This window comes from Quercus suber, unplaced genomic scaffold, assembly GCF_002906115.3.
Source record: "Quercus suber isolate HL8 unplaced genomic scaffold, Cork oak 2.0 scaffold_568, whole genome shotgun sequence".
NCBI lineage: Eukaryota > Viridiplantae > Streptophyta > Magnoliopsida > Fagales > Fagaceae > Quercus > Quercus suber.
This window is the reverse complement of record NW_027070013.1, coordinates 183,806-206,916: the sequence shown is the minus strand read 5'-3', so window position 1 is coordinate 206,916 and position 23,111 is coordinate 183,806. Positions and strand designations below refer to the sequence as shown.

Below are 23,111 nucleotides of genomic sequence, written 5' to 3'. Positions count from 1 at the left end.
AAATATAAAATAAAAAAATAATAAGAAGAATATTCCAAATAAAAGATATAGTTGTAAACACCAAATTATCAAAACCATACAATGTAATAGAATAACATAATATTAATATATAATATATTTATAATAAATAGGACCAATCTAATAGCCAAAGAAAAAAAAAATAACAGCTAAAAAACACACCAAATTAGATCAACTTAAGTAGAGATGCAAGTTGAATTAAAAATCCACCAAAAGAATATATATACACACACACATACATAGAGAGAGAGAGAGAGAGAGAGAGTAATCACATTTTTTTTTTAATTGGAGAAGAGTTCAAAACAAAAATTCATAATATGGATTGAATGAAAGATAATAGTTTATTTATAGTAAAGAGGATGGGATAAGAAGAGTCAAAATAAGAGGAAGATGAATGGATAGAGAAAGAGTAACGGTAGGGTAGAGAGGAGTAGGAAGATCAAAAGGTAAAAGATAAAAGGAAATGTTGGAGAAAGTGAGAAATTAATAAAGAGAAGAAGAGTTAAAAATGAGGGAAAATTATTAGATACTCCTAGAGTACCATAAATGCGTACTCCTCCTCTCACATGAATGGTGAGTCCTACCATGAAATCATGGTGGGACCCACCGTTCATGTGAGAGAGGGAGTAGCATTTATGGTACTCCAGAGTACAAATAATTTTCCAAAAATGAGAGAGTACGAGCTGAAAATAGGTGGATGATGTGGCAAATAAGAGAGTAGCAACATTAAATTTTACGCTTTACCTTTTAGATATATATAGATTCAAACTGTGGTAGCTAAGCTTTCACTAAACTTCCCACCAAAATTTCAAAACTAAATGCGTATAAGCAAGAATAAGACTTTCATTTCTTTGTTGTTGTTGTGTGTTGTTGTTGTTGTTGTTTTTTTTTTTTTTTTTTTTTTTTTTTTTTTTTTTAAGATAATTACAACATACTGCTAATTTTGCTGTATAATTTTTTTTTTCCCTAGACCCTTAAGTACTTTGTACATGGAGATGTGTTAATTAAACTACAAGATCTGTTAAGTTATGATTTTTCTTATAACATTAGTGTTGGCTTATTCCATGACAAAAGGTGTTGTAATTGCATAAATTTGTTTTCTTGTATTTTTGTGGGATTTTATTGTATTGGGTTTAGTATTAAGTTGGTGTGAAGACTCAAGCTTAATTGAAGATTAAGTGGATTTCGTGAGAAGCTAACCTATGAAGTAGCCACATGAGAAGCACATGACTAGAAGTTGAAGAGTCATGCCAGACTGTCAGTTTTGCGAATGTCTCGCGGGTAAGGCCTTCTGGTGAGGTAGTCGTGAAATATTCTATCTGGAGGATTTTTAAGTGTGACTTTTTTACCCTTCACCTATACTATATATATCCTTATTACCCACAAATTGTAAGGAGGTCATTCCAAAAGAAAAACCTAGATAGGTTTTCTACAACACACACCCACCTTTTAGAGAGAGAGCTACTCATCCTTAGTGATATATCATTCTTGTATCTTCTCATTTTCTCTCTCATTGTCATACCTTGAGAGGAAATTTGTACCAAAACACAATCCACACATTTTCAAAGTGTAGAGAGTGTTTTGGAGCTTGGGAAGTTTTAGGGATTTTCCAAAAGAAGCCGGTGAGGCTTGGCGGATGCAATCGGGCGTATTGTGGGATCCGGAGAGTTAGAGAAGATAAAGCTTGGCGAAGTTAGTTGGTAGCAGGAGCTTAGAGGGCTTAAGTATATTGGGTAAACTAGACTTGGAGGGTCTTTTATTATTCGTGTACTTCAACTTCATTCTCTAGTTGATCGATTTACTGCTTAGAGGGCAGCGGAGAGGCTTTTTGCCGAGTTCTTCGGTTTCCTCTTCAATAACACATCTTGGTGTTATCTTATGTTTGCATCTCTTTTTCCTTACTCTTGTGATTTACTTTTATTGTTTGTTGTTCATATTTATGCACTAAAGTAGTATCGGCTCATTGCACACATGTACTCTTGTTTCTGCACTTTGATTAAGTAAGAGTAAAATCAATTGAGCTGTAATTTTTAATTGGAAGTCTAAACAAGCTCTTGTGTTTTTAACACAAATCCGAGCTTTCAAGATCTTTGACCAATTTGTTGTTTCTTTAGTCAATAGAGAAGGTAGCAATTGAAAAACTTGCCAAAGTTAGGAGTATTTTCTTGGCCAATCAAGAAGAATTGCAATAAGGCCAAGACATGTTACTTTCAATCCTGTCTAGGATTTGATGCATCAATTGTTTTTTTAGTAATGATATGACTTTAAAGCTATTTTTGCTGTTGCTAAATATGACTTTAAAGCTATTGCACCAAGTGTCCCCAGGTTTTTTCATGACATATGTTAAGAGCTCTTGACTGGTCTGTCCCTTTGTGATATTGGAAAAGTGTGAAGCAATAGAACTTGATAATTTTCAAGGGAGAGACATGGGTGGTGAGGAAGAAGATCAGGAATCACCTTTACTAGGAAGCGCTTTTCAACCAGATGAACCTGAGGAGCCTCTCAAAAGAACAGGTAATTAGACTTGAAATTAATTTTGCAGTTATTGCACATATACTAGTCTTTTCTTCTTATCTTTTCAGTAGAGATAATGTCACAAGACAAGGAATACTCTTTTTACTTTCCTCATTTTTTTGGCTATATGTTTCCTTCATCATGTCTATTTTTTAAGAGTTTTCTAGAAAAAAAGAAAAAGAAAACTATTTTAAGAGCTTTCATTTCCTTTTTATGTCTCCTTTCTCCTTTTTCTCTTTTGGTATATAATTTATTGAGTATCTAAAGTCTAATATGGGTAAGGATGAAAATTGAAAATTTGAAACAATACCTATATCTCTACTGCCGGAGAGGTAGAGCCTAATAATGACTTTGGTGAAAACAGAATGGGTGACTGCAGTAATGCCATATGACCAAATCGTATGCCTTTTGGGAACAGAGAACCATTTTCCAATAAAGAAATTATCTTATGCATTCATTGGATGCATATAATCTCTCATAGTAAGTAGTGACTTACACATAAATTGGCCATATCTTGCATGCAACTGCTGCATATTTTTATCTTCAGTTGTCAGAGAAAATAACAATTCAAGTGGGTGCTAGATATTTTCACTTAGATTGCATATGGGAAGTGCAAAAAAAGTCAGTTTTTGTGTTTTTTGAGCTCATTTTGGCAGACCCCGTACAAAAAACTTTTCTCTGTTATTTTCTATAATACTTTTCAGTAAACAAACAATCAGCAAGCGCACACTTGGGACTGTTAACCCTATTGCATATTACTATGCTCTAAAATGTGATTCAGCAATATGCACTGCACAAAGTTAGATATTTTCACTTTTAGTATGTGGTAGTATTTTGGTAGGAAGGAATATTGGAGGTTGCAATTTGCAGGAGAGCACAAACACCAAAGATGGTCCCAACTCTAATTAAAATACCTTCCACTCTTGACAACTCCCTTTCAATACAATACAATTATTTATACAAAGCATTATTAAAATTGGAATCTTATATATAATTGAACCAAGCATGATTATCTTGGCCTTCTAATATCCGTTTTAATTTTCAAAATTTAAGTTTCATCCTTCACCCTCATACCACAGCTTTATTCTATCCACTAATTCTTCCCACTAGTTGAGCTTTTTACTAATACGTTTAGTATAAACTTTTTTTTTTTTTTTTGCTGAATGAATATACTTTAATTAAGCTGTCATGTAGCTAAGTGTCTTATATATGAACCAGCATCTGGTGTTTTTCACAGAGATCTTTAGGCTTCAAATTACCCCTTCCCCAACTATCAAATTATCAACCAAAAAAAAAAAAGTTTATATGTTACAACTTTTTGGGCTAATATTCCTCTTTATTTTTGTGAAGGGACCATATGGACTTCAATAGCATATATAATAACAGGAGTGATTGGGGCAGGAGTTTTGTCTCTTGCATGGACTGTGGCTCAACTAGGGTGGATTGCAGGTCCATTACTCATGATAGTCTTTGCAGGCATCACCATTATTTCTACAAACCTTCTATGTGATTGCTATAGACACCCAGATCCTGAATGTGGCCCTGCTAGAATTCGGTCCTATATGGAAGCTGTCAAGGTGTATTTAGGTGAGAGATTTAATCCAAATTTTCTTATCTTTGTCACGTCTAATCTCAGCCATCAATCAATGATGTATTGTCTTAGCTAAGTGATATTTGTCTTGCATGTTGAAATTTCTAAAATATGGAACCATTTAGCAAAAAAGAAATCAAGAATTGTGTGTGTGTTACTCTCCATTTATATTAATCTATAAGTTTTAGTGTGTGATTAAGCTAGCTAATATTAGGTTTGGGCTTTGATTAGTAAAAATAAGAAACAAATAAATTCTAAATCCCTTTTAGCTTTGTTTTTTAAGTCAATCAGTAATACATGACAAAAAACAAAAGTTCATAAACTGTTCATTAGGATGAAATTCATGTTAATAATCATTTTAAGGACAAAATTTCCTTTAATCAAATTGCAATTGAATAACTTTATATATTATTTTTAATCACATGACCTATTTAATAGTAATGTAAAGTGACCAAAGCTTTGAGCAGAGTCTTTATTTTTGTCTACTAAAAAAGAAAGAACTAACTAGTCCACCAGACCTGCAGATATTTCACTAGTCTGCACTAGTGAAAACCCTTTTTATTGGGGGTGCCAATACATCTAATAATAAACATGGACCTTATAATGTACATGGAAATGCAGGAGAGAAGAGCCAGAAGGTGAGTGGAGTGCTTGTGCTGGAGGGCTTATGGGGGGGTGCAGCTGCCTATGTCATTACGGCTGCTACCAGCATGAGGTACTCCTCATGAACCATTTTCACTACTTCATACTCTTTATTAAAACGTTACTTTTTTTTTTTTTTTTTGGGGTCACATGCTAGCTAGCTAAATCACTAATATTCTTAAATATTAATAGTCCTTTGGATTAACTCCTCTGTCTAAATCTCTTCAAAGAAAATCTTTTATTTTATTGTATTGACATGAAGATATGTGTGTTAGTCTACATTTCAGACAACCATCCTACTAATGAGAAACCATCTCCTATGTCAGCTTCATGGAGTGGGTGCCAAACAAGCTTCTAGGCAGGAGTCACAGACTTGTAAGAGGTCACTCCATAGATGGGGGTACAAGATAATCAGTATAACAAGACACGATAGGTCCAGGGACTTGGGCCATGGAAACTGGAAACTTTTGTTTCTAGTCTAAATGGGCTTTGCAGTCTCAGTCTCCAGCTGGCTCTGGTCCAATCAAATGCCAAGCCTGGCTAGCCACAAAATTTGACCTTCAAATGAAAAGGAAAAAACCTAAGGGATAAGGTTAATAATAGGGAAAAGGAAAAATTTTCTCTTACACTCATTTACCTTCACTATTTTATGCCAATATATATTTGGTAATATTGTGCAAAGGGTGATAGGACTAAATAAACAGTGCAACCAGATGACACATGATTATGGGTCCACTCCATGTCCTTTACTGGTTAGATTTTGAGATTATTGAAATCAAGTCTAAAGTTTCTCAAGCTGCAAATGATGTGAAAGGTCACGTTAGATATATTGAAGAAACAAACACAGCAACAAGAGTCAAAAAACAGGATAAAACATCCCTTTAGAAATGGTATCATGTTGGAATCAGAATCAGCTAAAGAGGCTGTGTATCAAACTGCCTTTTTTTCTCCATCATAGTTTAGGTTCTAAATGAGACTGTATATCTTCATGATGCTGAGAAGCTATCCATGCAAAAGCCTTGTAAGTTTTAAGCCTAACCTTGCAGAATCTCACTGATCATGGCTTCAAAAACGCTTGAATGGCTTTAGGTCCTACTGCAGCCTTCAAATGATTGTCAAATTGGGGAGCAATCACCATGTTGTCAAGTACATGATAGGTTTCTCCTTTAGTAGCCCATCAAGTAGCTGGCAACTCTTGTGTTGTATTTTACAGCTACTGAAATTATTGGAACACAACAAAAATGATGAAGCTTATATGGCCACGTTCAAAATTTAATGTAATTATAATCAGCTGATCAATGATATGTAAACGTGCACACATGCATGCACTCACTTGGGACCAATTTAAAGCTTTGTAGAACTGATGGAACATTCTTATGTTAATCATGGTCATATTTGCCATAACATGATAAAGGCCACAGCAAGCTAGTTAGTTTAGATGGAGGTAATAAGAAACAGCAAATGTTAGCTGTCACAAGCATGGTATATTTATTTGCATTTATGTATGTGTGACATAGTGTTTTGTATCCGGGACCTTCATAATGGTGCGTGGCATAGTGTTCTGTGTCTTGGGCCTTTTATATTGGGTATACAGGTATCAAACTTCATGGCCCTCTTTTGAGTTGGATAAACATGGCTATCCAACACTCTTTTGAAGTAGCCAAAGGTTCCTGTGATGATGATGGGCGTCTGAGAAAAACTGGTAAAGATTTTTTTCTAGGATTAACCACTGGTTCTTCAAAATTTACTTCCAAATTTAATCTTGAATTCAGTGCCTTGTGTGGGCAACTCAATCAGGATCCTTGTAGAGTTGCACAGCTCATATCATTACTGCTGTTATTGGCTCTGGAGTTCTGTCTCTGGCATGGAGTAATGCACTGTTAGGAATGATAGCAGGGCCAGTTTCCTTGATTTGTTTTGCTATTGTCACCTATGTTTCTGCATTCCCCGTTTCTGATTGTTACAGATGTCCTGACTCCATAACTTGAAGACAAAACTACTTTTACACAGATGCTGTTAGAGTGAATCTTGGTAGTAAAAGCACCAACTTCTTTTCCTTCTTCTTCTTGGTTTTAAAGGTTCTATATGATATTCGACTTAGGATATACTTTACAAAGATATTTATGTTTTATATGCCCCCTGATTTGGTATGGTGAAAGTTCTGGAAGAACAAAGCCATGGTTTTGTGGTTTGCTTCAATATTTGAGCTTGTATGGGACTGAGTCTGATTGCTTATGTAATTACTACAGCAACCAGTAGAAATAGAGTATAATAAAAATTTGTGTATTGCGAAATTGTCTATGCACGTCTCTCTTTTTTTCTTCTTCACGTTCTCCTTTTTAACCCTTTGAACGTTCATTCTGGTATGAGTGTCATCTTCATCAGCTATGTTTATGATCCGCTCTTTTTCTTCTTTTCTTTTGCTGTTTCTGATTGAGTTCAAGTTGGCTAAGTTTAATCTTCCTAATTCTTATATTTTTCCTTTGTTTGATATGTTCATAATTCACATATTTTCCTTTCTTTGGCATATTCATGCAGGGCAATTCAGAAATCAAACTGCTATCACAAAGAAGGGCACCAAGCTCCATGTGCATATGGTGATACTTTTTATATGCTGCTCTTTGGACTTGTTCAGATTGTTATGTCACAGATTCCAGATTTCCATAAAATGGAATGGCTTTCGGTTGTTGCTGCAATGATGTCCTTTACCTACTCTTTTATTGGAATAGCACTTGGCTTTGCAAAAGTAATAGGTATGGCAATGTTTGACTTCTTTTTGTCAATCACAGGCCTCCAATTTTACAACAAAAACACACTCTGTGATCACATAAAGATGTATACAGTTGTATGAAAAGTTGTTTCACTCTCTAAAATGTTGTAGTTATTCTTCAGGTTGCTGAGATAACCTATGAAAAGAATTAATTTTAGAGCTTTGAGTTTTATATTTTCCTATCACTCCGAACTTGCAAAAACAAGAGGCTTCACTCAAATGAGGCTAAAGCAACTATCTGGTATCATCAAGAAAAAATTTCCAGAATGCGGCAGCTAAATGGAGGGTACTAGAGATGTTTGGTTGACCTAATAGGAAAGTTGGCTGCTTTGTCATTTATATATCAACATTCATGAGTTCTATTTGCAGAAAATGGGAAGATTATGGGAAGCATTACAGGAGTCCCGTCTTCTACTCTTGCCAATAAACTTTGGTTAGTCTTCGAAGCATTTGGGGACATTGCTTTTGCCTATCCATACTCAATTATTGTTCTTGAGATCCAGGTATGGAGTACTATCTCATAATAAACCAAATTATAAACAAAAGCATATGAAAATTTAAGTTTGAACTTAACATTATAAATTTAGTAATAAAGAAATAAATAATTGCTGATATAAGTTCAGTATCTAAAATGTTTTGTGAAATTTGTTAAATGAAGGATACTTTGAAGTCCCCTCCCCCAGAAAACCAGACCATGAAGAGGGCCTCAATGGTTGCCATTTTTGTCACAACCTGTTTCTACCTCTGCTGTGGATGCTTTGGATATGCAGCCTTTGGAAATGATACACCAGGAAACATATTGACAGGATTTGGTTTCTATGAACCTTATTGGCTCATTGATTTTGCTAATGCCTGCGTTGTTCTTCATTTGGTGGGAGGATATCAGGTACTAACAATCAATATACAATTTCAAAATAATAAAGCTATAACTTACTTTTTCGTTGACCTTTTCAAAATTTTTATTTATGCCCAAATGTTCGTGGCACATTCACTGGCAAAAAGTCTTGTGGCTTATGCAGGAAGCATTGCTTAAAGAGAAAAAAGTTTCTTGAACAGGACTCAAACCCTACATAACATTTTTCTGTCATGCATAAGTAACCCAACTTTTCAAAATTATATTGCAAAATATATCAAGATTTGCTTTGACTTTCAAACATATTTTTTTCTTTTCCCTATTTCCTAGTCAAATCCATTTTTGTAGTAGTAGTGATAACTCATTTTCTTTGATTCCATACTGTAGGCAGTGCCGAATGTTAATTACTTCTCTGCATCCTTGGCTTGCTTGTAGTTACATTCTTTCACATATTTTCTCTCTCAGATTTATAGTCAGCCAGTATTTGCATTTTGTGAAAGATGGTTTACCAAGAAATTCCCAAACAGTGGCTTTGTAAATAACTTCTATACCATCAAACTCCCATTGTTGCCGGGTTTTCAGTGGAATCTTCTCAGACTATGTTTCCGAACTGCATACGTTGTATCATCCACTGGAATTGCAATGCTCTTCCCTTACTTCAATTCAGTCTTGGGACTGTTAGGGGCCTTGAACTTTTGGCCTTTGACTATATATTTCCCTGTGGAGATGTACTTTGTACAAAAGAAAGTAGGAGCTTGGACAAAAAAATGGATTGCACTTCAGACATTTAGCTTTGTCTGCTTTCTTGTGACAGTTGTCGGTTTTATTGGATCACTTGAAGCTATTATAAGCGCCAAACTCAGCTGAGTAATTACTGTAATTCTATAACGAATGGGGGAAAATAAACAATATCTTATCCTTTTCATGATCTTAAATATAATCCAAGCTTTCAGGATGCTATGATTACAGATAAAAACTGCAATTCTCAGTTTCTTCCCAGAGCAATCCACAACCACAATACTACTTTGGAAGTGGGCTTTTAACCACAAATCAATTGTGATCACATTGAGTTGCATTAAGATTTCTAGTATATTTTGACATTAACTCTTTGTTAGTTCAAAATTTTCAAAATGTTTTCAAAATTGAATTATGGCCTCGACCATCGCACTTGGACTCTCACAAACCCTCCACTGGACAAGAAACTCATTGGTTGCAAATGGGTTTACAAAGTCAAGTACAACCCTGATGGTTTCGTGGAGCAATACAAAGCATGGTTGGTGGCCAAAGGTTACTGTGAGATAATAGCAAATATTTAGACCCCAATAGTATGTATATATTACGGCCTAATCACAATAAATCCTTACTGACAATTAAAGTCCAATATACGTAATTAAACGATTTCAAAGAAAGGAAAAACAGAGCATGAATCTAATGTGATCAGATAGATGTAGGGAAAACCAACTCGTTTTTTTAGGGTTCAACTACTAGCCACACAATCAGGCTATTGTGTCCTAGAGGGACAAGTCAAATAGAAATTTTGCTGAATTGATTTGTGGAATTACCAACTGCAGAGAGTATGAATTTCCTTGAAGAAAGTGAGATTTTCATACTTTAATCTAACTAGTTTAATTCGTTCTAATTTTTTTCCCTACCTATAATTTATTTCATTACAATTTTATTCTAATTTTAATTATCTTTTTAATTTTTATTATATTTTAGTGTATTATCACGAACACAGTTGATTAAACATTGACAATGATTTAAAAGCCCTTTTCACTAAAAAAGAAAACAGATTGCAAAAAAAAAAAAAAACATACATTTGATTAGAAATTGACAGTAATTTGGAAGAAAGTCATTTAAAAAGTTGTTAGAAAAGAACTATTTCAAAATTGATATCAATAGATTCTCAAAAAAAAAAAAAAAAAAAAAAAAATTGAGATCAATCCCATGTGATGAAGTCCAACCTTTGGCATTCAATATTCCCAATAGTACGTGCGCGCGTAGCTTTCATTTAATTTCCACCAAACTTTCAAAACTAAATTTGTATAAGCAAAGCATATAAGACTTTCATGTCTTTGTTTCTTTAATCAGTATAAGGTAGTGATAGAAAGACTTTATATAGTTAGGAATGGCAGATCCAAGAAATATGTGCTTGATAAATCACAAGAAGTGAAGCTATCCGACGGGGTCAAGACGAGTTACTTTCAATCCTTTCTGGGATTTGATGGATCCTGTTCTTCAACTAATTGTATGAAAGCTGTTGCACTAAATGACCCCACCTTTTTCAAGACTGGTGTATGCCTTGTGATATTGGAAAAGTATAAGACAAATATAATTTGATAAATTTTCAAGGGAGAGATATGGGTGGTGAGGAAGAAGATCAGCAATCACCTTTACTAACAAGCTCTTCTCAACCTGATGAAACTGAGGAGCCTCTCAAAAGAACAGGTAATTGGACTTGCAAATTGCATATAATATGGTTTCACTTCTTCTTATCTTTTTGATAGAGAGTTTTACAAGATAAGGTATGTAGTCTTTACTTTCCACACATTTGGTTTTGGCTTTTTGTTTCCTTGATCATATCTATCCTAAGAGCTTTCATTTACTTTGGATGTCTTTTTTTCTCCTCTTTCTCTTTTGGTGTATAATTATTGTGTAGCTAAGTCTAATATGGGCAATGATGGAAGTTGAAAACTTGAAATCATATCTTTGAGTGCAGTGCCATATGACCAAATCTTCTGCTATTAGTAGGAGAGGACCATTTTTCAATTGAGAAGTTATCCTTATTATGGAGGAGAAATAGTTATGCACGTCTCATAGTAAGTGGTGACTTGCACATAAATAGACCATGTCCTGCATGTAATGGATGCACAAGATATGCATTCCATCTCCAAAAGTTGAAGGCATATCTCTATCTTCAATTGCTGGAGAAAATATGATATATTAATTCAAGTGGATGCTGGATATTTTTTTCTCTAAGATTACATATGGGAAGAGCGAAAAAAAAGTTAGTTTTTGGGCTTTCTAAGATTTTTTTTTTTTGGTGGACCCATATATATATATATATATAAATTCTCCATCTTTTTCTATATTAGTACTTTCAGCTATGTACTTTCAGCTATACTTCGTTTGTAAATCCTATTGCCTATTATCATTCTCCAAACTGTGATTCAGCAATATATACAGTACAGTAGTTTGGTAGGTAGGAATATTGGAGGTCAATATTTGTAAAGAGGTACTCAAAACACCAAAAGTGGTCCCAACTTTAATTTAGATACCTACCACTCTTGAGTCTTGACTCTTGACAGCTCCTTTTCAATATAGTACAATTATTATTTATACAAAGCCTGTTATTGAAATTGGAATCTTATATTGAATTTAACCAAGATGAATTTCATGCCACATCCTCCCTCTTAGAATATACTTTTATTATTATTATTATTATTATTATTATTATTATTTAGTTTTGAGAATCAATTAGAATATACTTTAATTAAGCTTTCATGTAACAACTTTCTGGGCTAATATTAATATTTATTCTTGTGAAGGGACCTTGTGGACTTCAATAGCATATATAATAACAGGAGTGATTGGGGCAGGAGTTTTGTCTCTTGCATGGAGTGTGGCTCAGCTTGGGTGGATTGCAGGTCCATTGCTCATGATAGCCTTTGCAGGCATCACCATTGTTTCCACAAACCTTCTATGTGATTGCTATAGATACCCAGATCCTGAATGTGGCCCAGCTAGAAATAGGTCCTTTATGAAAGCTGTCAAGTTTTTTTTAGGTGAGAGATTTCAATCCAACTTTTCTAACCTATATCTATGTCACATGATTCACATCTCAACAGTCGATCAATAATGCAATGTCTTAGACTCATAGCAAGTGTTATTTGTCTTACAAGTTGAAATTTCTACACTGTGGACCACCACTTAGCCCAAAAAATAATCAAGAATTGTGGTTTGTTACGCTACTTATATTGCATTTATTAATCTATAATTTTCAGCGTGATTAAGTTAGGTGAGAGCAGGTTAAGGCTCTGATTAGCAAAATATTTTATAGATCTCTTTCATTTCTGTTTTCTCTTTGAGCTGTCTCATCTGTCAGTTTTGTTTAAGGTGAATAAACATTCAAGACAGAAATAAATATAGAGTACATTTGAATGAATTTCACCTTAACATTTTCTAACGTTGAGCAGTGTCAAAAGATTGGAATTAATAGCATCACATTATAACAATCATCACGTGGACAAAACAAGTTATTATAAATTTTTAATGAATTTACCCTATTAATTAACTGAGCATGCCAATTTTATGGGCATAATTTACACAATAAGACCAAAAGAAGCAATATTAAAGGAGTAATACTACCTTCGTAAATTATTTTATAGCATTTTTACAAACTATTAATGTGGCAAATTCTTATTAGTTCTAATATAGGTTCACCACTAACATCACATTAATGTTTACCAATAATTATTTAAAAATTATTAAAATTACATCAGCAATTTGTAAAAATATTGTAAATTAATTTGTGTCTGTTACTCATATTACATGGGCAAAAACTCTGACCAGAGCCCTTAGTTTTGGTTTGCTAAAAAAGAGAGAATAACTTTCTTTTAGTGCACGTAACCTACATATATAGACTCCACTAGTCAGCACATTGACTCTATAATGATTAATTATAGGAGAGAAGAGCCATAAGGTGTGTGGAGTGATTGTGCAGGAGAGCTTATGTGGGACTGCAATTGCCTATGTCATCACCTCTGCTAGCAGCATCAAGTATTCTTCATGAACCACTTTCTCTTAATTTGTATTTTGTATTGAAATATAGGTTTTTTTTTTTGGTCTTAATTTCTTTTTGCTTGTTTTGTTCGTCATATGCTATATTACTAATTAATTTGTTGAATATTCATTGTTGACTTCAAAATTTTGAGATTAAGCTTGGTTGTTTGTTGTTGTTGTCATTGTCCTCTGAGAGTGAGAATTTTCTAGAGTTTTTGACAATGATTATACTACAGAGGATTATAAAGAGTACATTAGTGTTCTCATGTTAACTTTACTATTGAGTTTTTAAAACTTTGGCTATTTGTGGGTGATTTAAATTTGATCATGCCATTAATATTAAAGAAAATTTTATTATTCCTATTTTAATATCTATTTTTATGTTATTGATGATGATGTAGTAAAACTGTAAAACACTAAAACTAAATTGTATTTTCTTATTATCTCTAATATATATATATATTCTTATTATATTTTTCATATTTTAAAATTTTAACCACATATACATTTTCTTTTATCTAAAAAAAGAAGGACCTCAAAATGAAATCAATATATATATATATATATATATAAGCAGAGGCCTCACGTGGAAGAGTATGAACTCACGTGGAGAGTATGAGGTTCTGCCATGTGGCGTTCTCTTTGACAAAGAATTTGTTCACATAAATTCTTTACTCAAGTGCCACATAAGAGATAAAAACTAATTAAAATTCAAATGATAATTTCCATGAAAAAAAATTCAAAAGGTAAGAAATTTATTTTCTTAGATTCATTGTATCAAGACATTTCTCAAGTTCCACATTATAGATAAGGACTAATTAAAATTTAAAAGATAAGGACTCTTTATTTTCTTGAGTTCATTGTTTCAAGATTTTCCTCTCTCTCACAAAGCACAAAACTTTTCATATTTTTCACTCACCCCTTTTGCACTTCTACTACTTTATATACACCTACCTATATTCTTTCATCTTAATGCCATAGGTTAGGTGCTTTTTGATTCTGTTTTAGCCCTCACAATTTCTTGGTTTCTTTGTCATTTTTTTTTACTACTATTTAGTGTGGTATTGGTATGAGCCTCAACCATAAAAGTAAAAAAACAATGATTATTATGGAGTTTTCTTTGTTGTGAATCAAGATTATCTCAGTTTTAGTTGCAATCCTAAGTTTAGTTGCAGTTATTCAAAAATAGTGTGAAACGGTGTACAAATCACAATCATATCGTTAGTTCTCTCCTATCATTTTTTTAGTACTATTTAGTGAGGTATTAGTATGAGCCTCAACCATAAAAGTAAAAAACAATGATTATTATGGAGTTTTCTTTGTTGTGAATCAAGATTATATCAACTTTAGTTGCAATCCTAAGTTTAGTTGCAACTATTCAGGAATAGTGTGAAACGGTGTACAAATCACAATCATATTGTTAGTTCTCTCCATCAAAGCTACAATTAGGTAGTTCTTCACATAATTTTTATGTTCTTCTCATGTATCTTTCATGTATAATACTTATCCACCTATATATTTTTTATTACGTTTGTTAGTGTTGTAAATTATAATTGTTGTGGTTTGTTAATAATACAAGATTAGTTCTTCCATTTTTAACTTATACTTATCTTGAATTTTAGAATTCTCTTTGTTTTTTTTTTTAAAGAATATAAAAGTCATATTAGAGGCAATTAAATATTGATAAATGGAAATGTATTTAGCCAATTTTTCTTTATTTGATTACGTTCTCTATATGTTGGTATACAAATAATTTTGTTTCATTTAGATTACGAACAAAGTGTTTGAGATTGGAGTCTTAGGATTTGGTGGTGAGAATGAAGTGGTTGAGGAAGTGTTCAGTTTTAGAGATAAAGTCTACATTTTATCTAGATGTTATTTTATTATTTTAAATATTAAATTTATAATATAGTGTAAACTCCTAGAAATTTCTAATAACTATGTAATTACAATACATATATATATATATATATACATACATACATACATACATATATATATATATATTAGTAAAGAAAATCCACTCAATAGTCGGAAACTACTTCTAGAATAAGGAAAAATTAAAATTATAAAATATGAATTAAGAAAATTAAATTTCAAAGCATTCAACAATATTATGAAAAACATAATTAATATTATATAATAAAATGATTATTATATATAAGTCTTAAAAAAATAAAAATTATTTTCAAATGAAATTACAGTACCTGCGCATCGCGCGAGAAATTATTAGTTTAAACAAAGGGATAAGGGGGCAACAAACCTTTTGATTGACGACTAGAAGACATATATATTTTCTTTTTTGAGAAGTTTAAGAATATATATATATATATTATATCTGGTATGAACAGCTTTATAATTAGTGTTTATTGAGATGGCTCTAGCGTCTTCTAAAAAAAAAAAAAGGATATCTCTAGGAACTTGGGCTTTGGAAACTGGAAACTCTTGTTTCTAGTCACACACTGTAATAAGTTGGGCACCAGCTGGATTTGGCCTAGTCAAATCCCAAGCCTGGCCGCCAGCCACAAAATTGGACCTGTCAAATGAAAACGACAAAACATAAAGTATGAGGTTAGTACTCCATTCCCTAAGCAAAATAAAATAATGTAGGGTCAATTAAGAATTTACATTTGGATGGAATCTTGTGCGTGAGACCTTGGAATTTTTGTCAACATACTTGCTTTCCCCTCCCTTGGTATGATTGAGAAGGCAAAAGAGCAGAACTATCAAGAAAAGTAAAAGGTCGAGTAGCAAATGAAAATTGAAAAGTTTTAACTAGGTGTGTGATAGAGATTGGTGTATAAATAATATACATTTTTTAAAATATTTTTTTTATTGAAGCCATTATATTCAAGGCTATTCATGTTATATACTCCTTATTTCAGATAAAATTTTGAAGTGGTCAAATTTTAACTCAAATCGTGTTTTTAAAAAACTATTTCAGCTAATGTAGTATGGTGTGTTTCGTATATATAGTGTGTAATTATCATCATTTTGTATTTAATTCAGTACCAGCAACTAAACCAACGCTTAAAGTAAGAAATGCTTTCATAATGAATGAGGGAATTGCTTTTTGAAAAGATTATGATATGGTTTCAATAAAGAGATACTAGCAACATAACCTTTTTCACAACTTGCTCGTGTCAAATTTTGAGTGTAATAATATCACTTTGATATAGTCTTACCAATGACCACTTTTATTGTGTATCAATTGCTGCATGTTTGTGTAATAATAGGAAACTTGGAATCAGTATTACAGTGGAGGTTGAGTAAAAATGGTATGGCCTCCAAAGTTAGATACTTTTGTTGTCAATAAATAAGAGATAAGAGCACTTGTGGTGTATATGTAACAGTCATTCCATGTCGCAAGTACAAGGGGTGTTATATTGCTTGAACTTACTAGTTTCATAATTTCGCAACTTCACTTTCTTGTACTTAAGTAAAACCAGAAGATGCAAAGGATGCATGGTTCTTTTTTATTAGACATAGACACCCAGTTCATTCTGGGAATTGAAGTAAAAACTGACTCATGTTAGTGTTTTCAGCTCAGAAGCACTACCCTTTGGTAATATTGTGCAAGGATGATAGGACCATATAAAGGTGCAGCTGACACATGACTGGGGTCTCCCCTGTTTTTCACCTTTTCTTGTAGATATTGAATTCTTGAAAGCAAGTCAAAGTTTCTCAACTTGCAAATGATGTGAAAGTCATGTTAGGTGTATTGAGAAACAACAAGCACAGCCAACAAGAGTCAAAAACAAGGATGAAACATCCTTTGAGAAATGGTCTCATGTTTGAATCGTATCAGTTAAAGAGGCTGGTTCAAACTTTCTATGAGAAAAGGGTACTGCCTTTTTTTCTGACTTTAGTTATTGGAGTATTGTCCATTGCAAAGGAAAAAATTTATGCTTGATTTCAATCTTTACTTTGTTAGATAAAGACTATCCATTCATCCACTCATTGCTATTATTGATTCAAATAAAGTAGGAGAAAGTAATAAAGGGGAAGGTGAAAATTCCTGATGAACATGACAGTCAATTTCTCCAATATTTTTTAGGTTCTAAATGAGACTATATCTTCATGATGCTGAGAAACTATCCTTGCAAAAGCCTTGTAAGTTGTTGAGTCTAACCTTGCAGAATCTCACTGATATGGCTTCAAAAACGCTTGAATGGCTTTAGGTCCTATTGCGACTTCAAACGATTGTCAAATTTGGGAGCAATCAAAATAGTGTCAAGTAAATAAGTTTCTCCTTTTACTAATCCATCAGCAGGTACTAACCAAAAAAAAAAAAAAAATCTGCATCAAGTAGCTTACTAGAATTATGGTAACACTAAATAAATGATGAAGATTCGCATGTAATTTTAATCACCTGGTCAATGATATTGATACATAACGCAGACACATGCATTCGCTCACTTAGGACCTATTTAAAGCTTCTTAAGAGTGAAGAAGTGATGATCAAAGCTTCATAGAACTGATGGAACATTCTTATGTTATAGAAGCCTTCATTAAGATACTCATGGTCATTATATTTGTCCATCACATAATAGGCCACAGCTAGCTAGTATTTTAGAGGGAAATAATAGCAACATAAAATTTTAGCTTCACAAGCATGGTATTTTTTATGCATTGATGTATTGTGACATGGTGTTTTGTGTCCGGAGACTTTTATATTGGTCGTGGCATGTGTTCTGTGTCTTAGCCTCCTAGGCCCTTTATATTAGGTAACAGGTATCAAACTTCTGGCCTTCTTTTGAGTTGAATAAACATGGCTGTCCAACACTCTTTTGAAGTAGCTAATGGTTCCTTGATGACGATGGCATCCGAGAAGAACTGGTAAAGATTTTTTCTAGGACCATCCACTAGTCTTTTAAATTTACTTTCAATTCAGTCTTGAATTCAGTGCCTTTTGTGGGCACACAATCAGGAACCTTGTGGAGTTGCGTAGCTCATATCATTACTGCTGTTATTGGCTCTGGAGTTTTGTCTCTGGCATGGAGTACTTCACAGTTAGGATGGATAGCAGGGCCAGTTACCTTGCTTTGTTTCGCAATCGTCACCTATGTTTCTGTATACCTCATTTCCGATTGTTACAGGTGTCCTGACTCCGTAACCGGGACACGAAACTACTGTTACATGGATGCTGTTAGAGTGAATCTTGGTAGTAAAAGCACCAACTTCTTTTTCCTTCTTCTTCCTTTAAAGGTTCTATATAATCTTTGACTTAGGACATGCTTTACAAAGATTGTTATCTTTTATATGCACCCTGACTTGATTTAGTGGAAGTTCAGGAAGAAAACACACGTGGTTTTGTGGTTTGCTTCAATATTTGAGCTTGTATGGGACCTGTATTGCTTATGTATTTACCACCGCTTCCAGTATGAGGTACTTCCACAATGAATAGTGAATAATATAATTTTTTGAATTAGGAAATTGTCTCTGCATATCTCTCTCTAGTTATCCTTTTCTTCTTGTGGTTTTTTATTTTATTTTATTTTTAATAATAAATTTCAAATAATGCCCCTTTGAATGTTCATTTTATAATGATTGTCTTCTTCCTAATCTATGCTTATAATCCACTCTTTTTATTCTTTCTCCCATTCTACTTTAGTTCAAGTTTGCTAAATATTTTGTTCCTAATTCTTATAATTTTCTTTCTTTGATATATTAATGCAGGGCAATTCAAAGATCAAACTGTTATCACAAAGAAGGTCACCAAGCTGCATGTGATTATGGGATACTTTTTATATGCTGCTCTTTGGACTCGTTCAGATCGTTGTGTCACAGATTCCAGATTTCCATAACATGGAATGGCTTTCAGTTGTTGCTGCACTGATGTCCTTTACCTACTCTTTAATAGGATTCTCACTTGGCGTTGCAAAAGTCATAGGTATGGATGTGTATTTTGCCTTCTTTTTTTCAATTACAGGACTCCAATTTTACAACAGAAACGCAAACCTTTGATCAATTAAAAGCTATGTACAGCAGAAAGAAAAGTAGTTTCATTCGCTAAAATTCTGCAGTACTCCACCACCATCAGGTTGCTGAGATAACCTACGAAAAAGATAAAAATCAGAACTTTGAATTTTATATTTTCTTGTCACTCCAAACTTGCCAAAATAATAACTTCTACTCAAGTGAGCTTAATGCAACTATCTGGTTTCATTAGGGAAAAATTTTCAGAATGTAGCATGTAAAGGGAGGGTAATAGAAATGTTTGTTATCTAGTACAAAAGCTGGCTGCTTTGACATTTATATATTAACATTCATGTCTTTTTAATTGTAGAAAATGGGAAGATTATGGGGAGCATTACAGGAGTCCCAGCTTCTAGTCTTGCTAATAAATTATGGTTAGTCTTCCAAGCACTTGGGGACATTGCTTTTGCCTATCCATACTCAATTATTGTTCTTGAGATACAGGTATGGATTACTGTCTCTTAATAAACCAAATAATAAGCAAAAGCATAAGAAAATTTAAGTTTAAAGTAAACATTATATATTTAGTAATTACTCAAATAATTTTAGTATCTGAAATGAATTCTGAGATTTGTTATATGCAGGACACTTTGAAGTCTCCTCCTCCAGAAAACAAGACCATGAAGAGGGCCTCAAAGGTTGCCATCTTTGTCACAACCTTTTTCTACCTCTGCTGTGGATGCTTTGGATATGCAGCCTTTGGAAATGATACACCAGGAAATCTATTGACAGGATTTGGGTTCTATGAACCTTATTGGCTCATTGATTTTGCCAATGCTTGCATTGTTCTTCATTTGGTAGGAGGATATCAGGTACTACCAATTAATATAGAATTTAAAAATAGTAAAGCCATAACTTACTTTCTCATTGACCTCGTAAATATTTTGTCTATGCCAAATGTTCTAGACACTTTTACTGGCAAAAGGTAATATTGGCTTATGCAACAAATATATATATATATATTTTAAAGAAAGCTTTTTAAGCAACAAGCATTTTCCTGGACTGGCAAAAGGTATCATGGCTTATGCAGCAATTTTTTTTTTTTTTTTTTTTTAAAAATTTAAAATCTATTTTATTTTTTTTAAAGAGAGGTTTCTTGAACAAGACTGAAATCCTATCATGTGTGATATTTTCCTTGACATGCATAAGTAATTTATCCCAACTTTTCAAAATTATTCAGGAAAATATATCAGGATATGCTTCTTTGTTAAAACAAATGTTTTCCTTTACCTTCTATCGTAGTCAAATCCCACTTTTTTAAAAATAAATACCATTGATAACCCATTGTCTTTGATTCCATATTGTAGGCAGTACTGAATTTTAGTTACTTCTTTGCACCCTTGGCTTGTTTGTAGTTACATTCTTTTTCCCATATTTTATCTCTCAGATTTTTAGTCAGCCAATATTTGCATTTGCTGAAGGATGGTTTGCCAAGAAATTCCCAAACAGTGGCTTTGTAAATAATTTCTACACCTTCAAACTCCCACTGTTGCCTGGTTTTCAGTTGAATCTTCTCAGGCTATGTTTCCGAACTGTATACGTTATATTGACCACAGGAATTGCAATGCTCTTCCCGTACTTCAATTCAGTCTTGGGACTGTTAGGGGCCTTGAATTTTTGGCCTCTGACTATATACTTCCCTGTGGAAATGTACTTTGTACAAAAGAAAATAGGGGCTTGGACTAGAAAATGGATTGTACTTAGGACATTCAGCTTTGTTTGCTTTCTTGTGACAGTTGTAGGTTTTATTGGGTCACTTGAAGGACTTATAAGTGCCAAACTGAGCTGAGGCATTACAGTATTTTTTTATTTTTATTTTTATTTTTTAAAGAAGAAGCATTACTGTAATTCTAAATGAATGGGGAAAAGAAATAATGTCCTCTACTTTTCATGACCATAGATATAATCCAAAGTTTCAGGTTGCTATGATTTCACTTTAAGCAGTAATGCTTTCAGACTGCAATTCTCAGCTTGCTCCCCTGAGCAATCCACAACCACATGCAATAGTACTTTGGAAGTTGGCATGCCTAAACACCTAGTTGTTGTGGATTTTAACCACAAATCTATGTACAAATTTATAACATCTTCATAATTGCTTCACATATGAACGGTGCTAAATTCCAAAAGAGCATGAAAAGTGAAAATTCACATTTCTACAAAGAAATGAGGAAAAAACTCCTCTTGGAATGAGGTAAGAGTAAGACTGACATTACGATCTCCCTTACATCTAATAAAGCATCCAATATCAATGTAGAACAGCTTCACATATTTTAATGTGATCTGCACAAAGAAAGCCATCGCTAGTCCATTCTCAACTCTAGCTCCGGATCTGCAATTTATGTTCTCCGATTGCAATCTACAAAGTCTTCACATCTATATCTATATTGTATATATATTTAAATGCTGAGACGTAACATTTAATGTTGCTATGCTCCTGTTGAGCCACCTTAGCAGTCACATTATATAGATATATATATATATATATATTTAATCATTTAATCGTTTATGATATTTGATTTTTCTATTTTTTTATATAACAGAATTACATATAATTCATGGGCAAACCTGTTGATGTACTCCATTACTATTCAATTGTCTTAAATGCAAATTTTTTTGTTCCAAATTACAAATACTATTCAATTGTCTTAAATGCAAAATTTTTTGTTCCAAATTACAAATGTTAGTATGTGTTGGATACAGGTACATGACTATCTAGCTATCCAAATTGATTTCAACTTTTCGTTTTATTCTTTTTAATTTCAAGTAATTGTTAAAATTGATTAATTCATTATCTTTTTAGTGGATACAATTAAAATTTCAAGTATCCAAACCAAACTTTAGCACCCAAATCTTTAGCTTAGAGTTGCATTTAGTGTCTCTTTGTTTATCTATCGTTATAATTTTTTCTCTTCCAAAATTTCTGTTTTTCACAACCTTGTCTCTCTCTCACTCACACCTTGATTATTTATTTAAGTCTTACAATGTTATATATACCAATGCACGTTCTAGATACAATCACCTCGTCATCTACAACAAAAATTTTAGCACAATAATAATTGTTCTCCATATTTTTCAATCAAGTTTTAATTTTCACCATTTTGAGAAGACATCGATTGTTTTTGTCAGAAATATTCTAAGTTAAGGCAGCAATAGGAAGACCATTGAGGTGAACAAAACGCACAATCAAAAGTGATCTTTTTTTTTTTTTATTTATTTTTTATAAATTTCTTTTTAGTATTCTTACATTTTGTGATGTGATTTTGTTGTTTTCCTTCGTAAAATTTTCAATGATATTGGCTTATGTTATTGTTAATTGACTTAGAATTGTCAATGCAATTTTATTTGGCCTACTGAAACACATTGATTATGAACATTTTTTTTTTTGTCTTTATTTGTAGAGTATCAAAAAAGTAAAAAAGTATTCTGTTATTGTTCCATCCCATTTTCTAGCCTCTTAGATTAATTTTTGGGGGTTCAAGTGATAGTTTAGTGACATTCTTTATGGTGTCTTATATATATATAATCATCTATTCAAGTTAAGAATTCTCCATCATATGTTACTCTTTAAAGATCTTATTAGATGTATAGATGATACTTTTAGTTTATGAGACAAAATCAACAAAACATGATTTTTATATAATTATTATATCTAGACTACATTGCAATATCATAATGGATGGGTTGGTCTAATTATTATAAAATCTAAGTTGTCATGTGGTTTAAGAATTTGAAGAGATATATATTGCTAGATTTTTTCATGATGAAAAAAAAATTTGCCTTTTGCATTTATTTTATTTTATATTTTCACTTTATGATATATTATTTATTGATTATGATCTATTGCATATTTATCTTTATTTACTTTTTCACTTTGTTTCAATTGTAAGGAAGATAGAGACATGGATCTACGTTTTGGAGAAAAATATACCTATAAAAATATATTATTGCATTGTATTTTCATA

At 32.7% G+C, this 23,111-nt stretch overlaps 2 protein-coding genes across 3 annotated transcripts; both read left to right on the top strand.

Moving 5' to 3' along the window:
• The first annotated feature begins 2,314 nt into the window (after positions 1-2,314).
• LOC111993399 (probable amino acid permease 7) lies at positions 2,315-9,343 on the top strand. Of its 2 annotated transcripts, none has more exons than XM_065764546.1 (7): positions 2,315-2,532; positions 3,883-4,119; positions 4,745-4,838; positions 7,304-7,518; positions 7,905-8,038; positions 8,194-8,421; positions 8,776-8,970. In XM_065764546.1, exons 1-7 carry the CDS (start codon positions 2,445-2,447, stop codon positions 8,821-8,823), a joined length of 1,044 nt encoding a protein of 347 aa, XP_065620618.1. In that variant the 5' UTR covers positions 2,315-2,444; the 3' UTR covers positions 8,824-8,970. The 2 variants fall into 2 exon arrangements, with proteins under 2 accessions (XP_065620618.1, XP_065620617.1); XM_065764545.1 differs by having other exon boundaries at positions 2,316-2,532; positions 8,854-9,343.
• A 1,097-nt stretch (positions 9,344-10,440) lies between these two features.
• LOC111993391 (probable amino acid permease 7) lies at positions 10,441-21,083 on the top strand. The gene is given in 8 exon segments (XM_024025231.2): positions 10,441-10,836; positions 11,937-12,173; positions 13,074-13,167; positions 18,850-18,908; positions 18,911-19,063; positions 19,460-19,593; positions 19,734-19,961; positions 20,537-21,083. Coding segments are annotated over 8 exon segments (1,395 nt in total). The 5' UTR covers positions 10,441-10,748; the 3' UTR covers positions 20,939-21,083.
• The last annotated feature ends 2,028 nt before the right edge of the window (positions 21,084-23,111 follow it).

Excerpts from the sequence above, each read along its gene's own strand:
- LOC111993399 (XM_065764545.1), top strand. The coding sequence starts at position 2,445 with ATGGGTGGTGAGGAAGAAGATCAGGAATCACCTTTACTAGGAAGCGCT. Across the intron at positions 4,839-7,303 it reads ACGGCTGCTACCAGCATGAG|GGCAATTCAGAAATCAAACT; the intron begins GTACTCCTCATG and ends ATATTCATGCAG. Across the intron at positions 8,422-8,853 it reads ATTTGGTGGGAGGATATCAG|ATTTATAGTCAGCCAGTATT; the intron begins GTACTAACAATC and ends TTTCTCTCTCAG.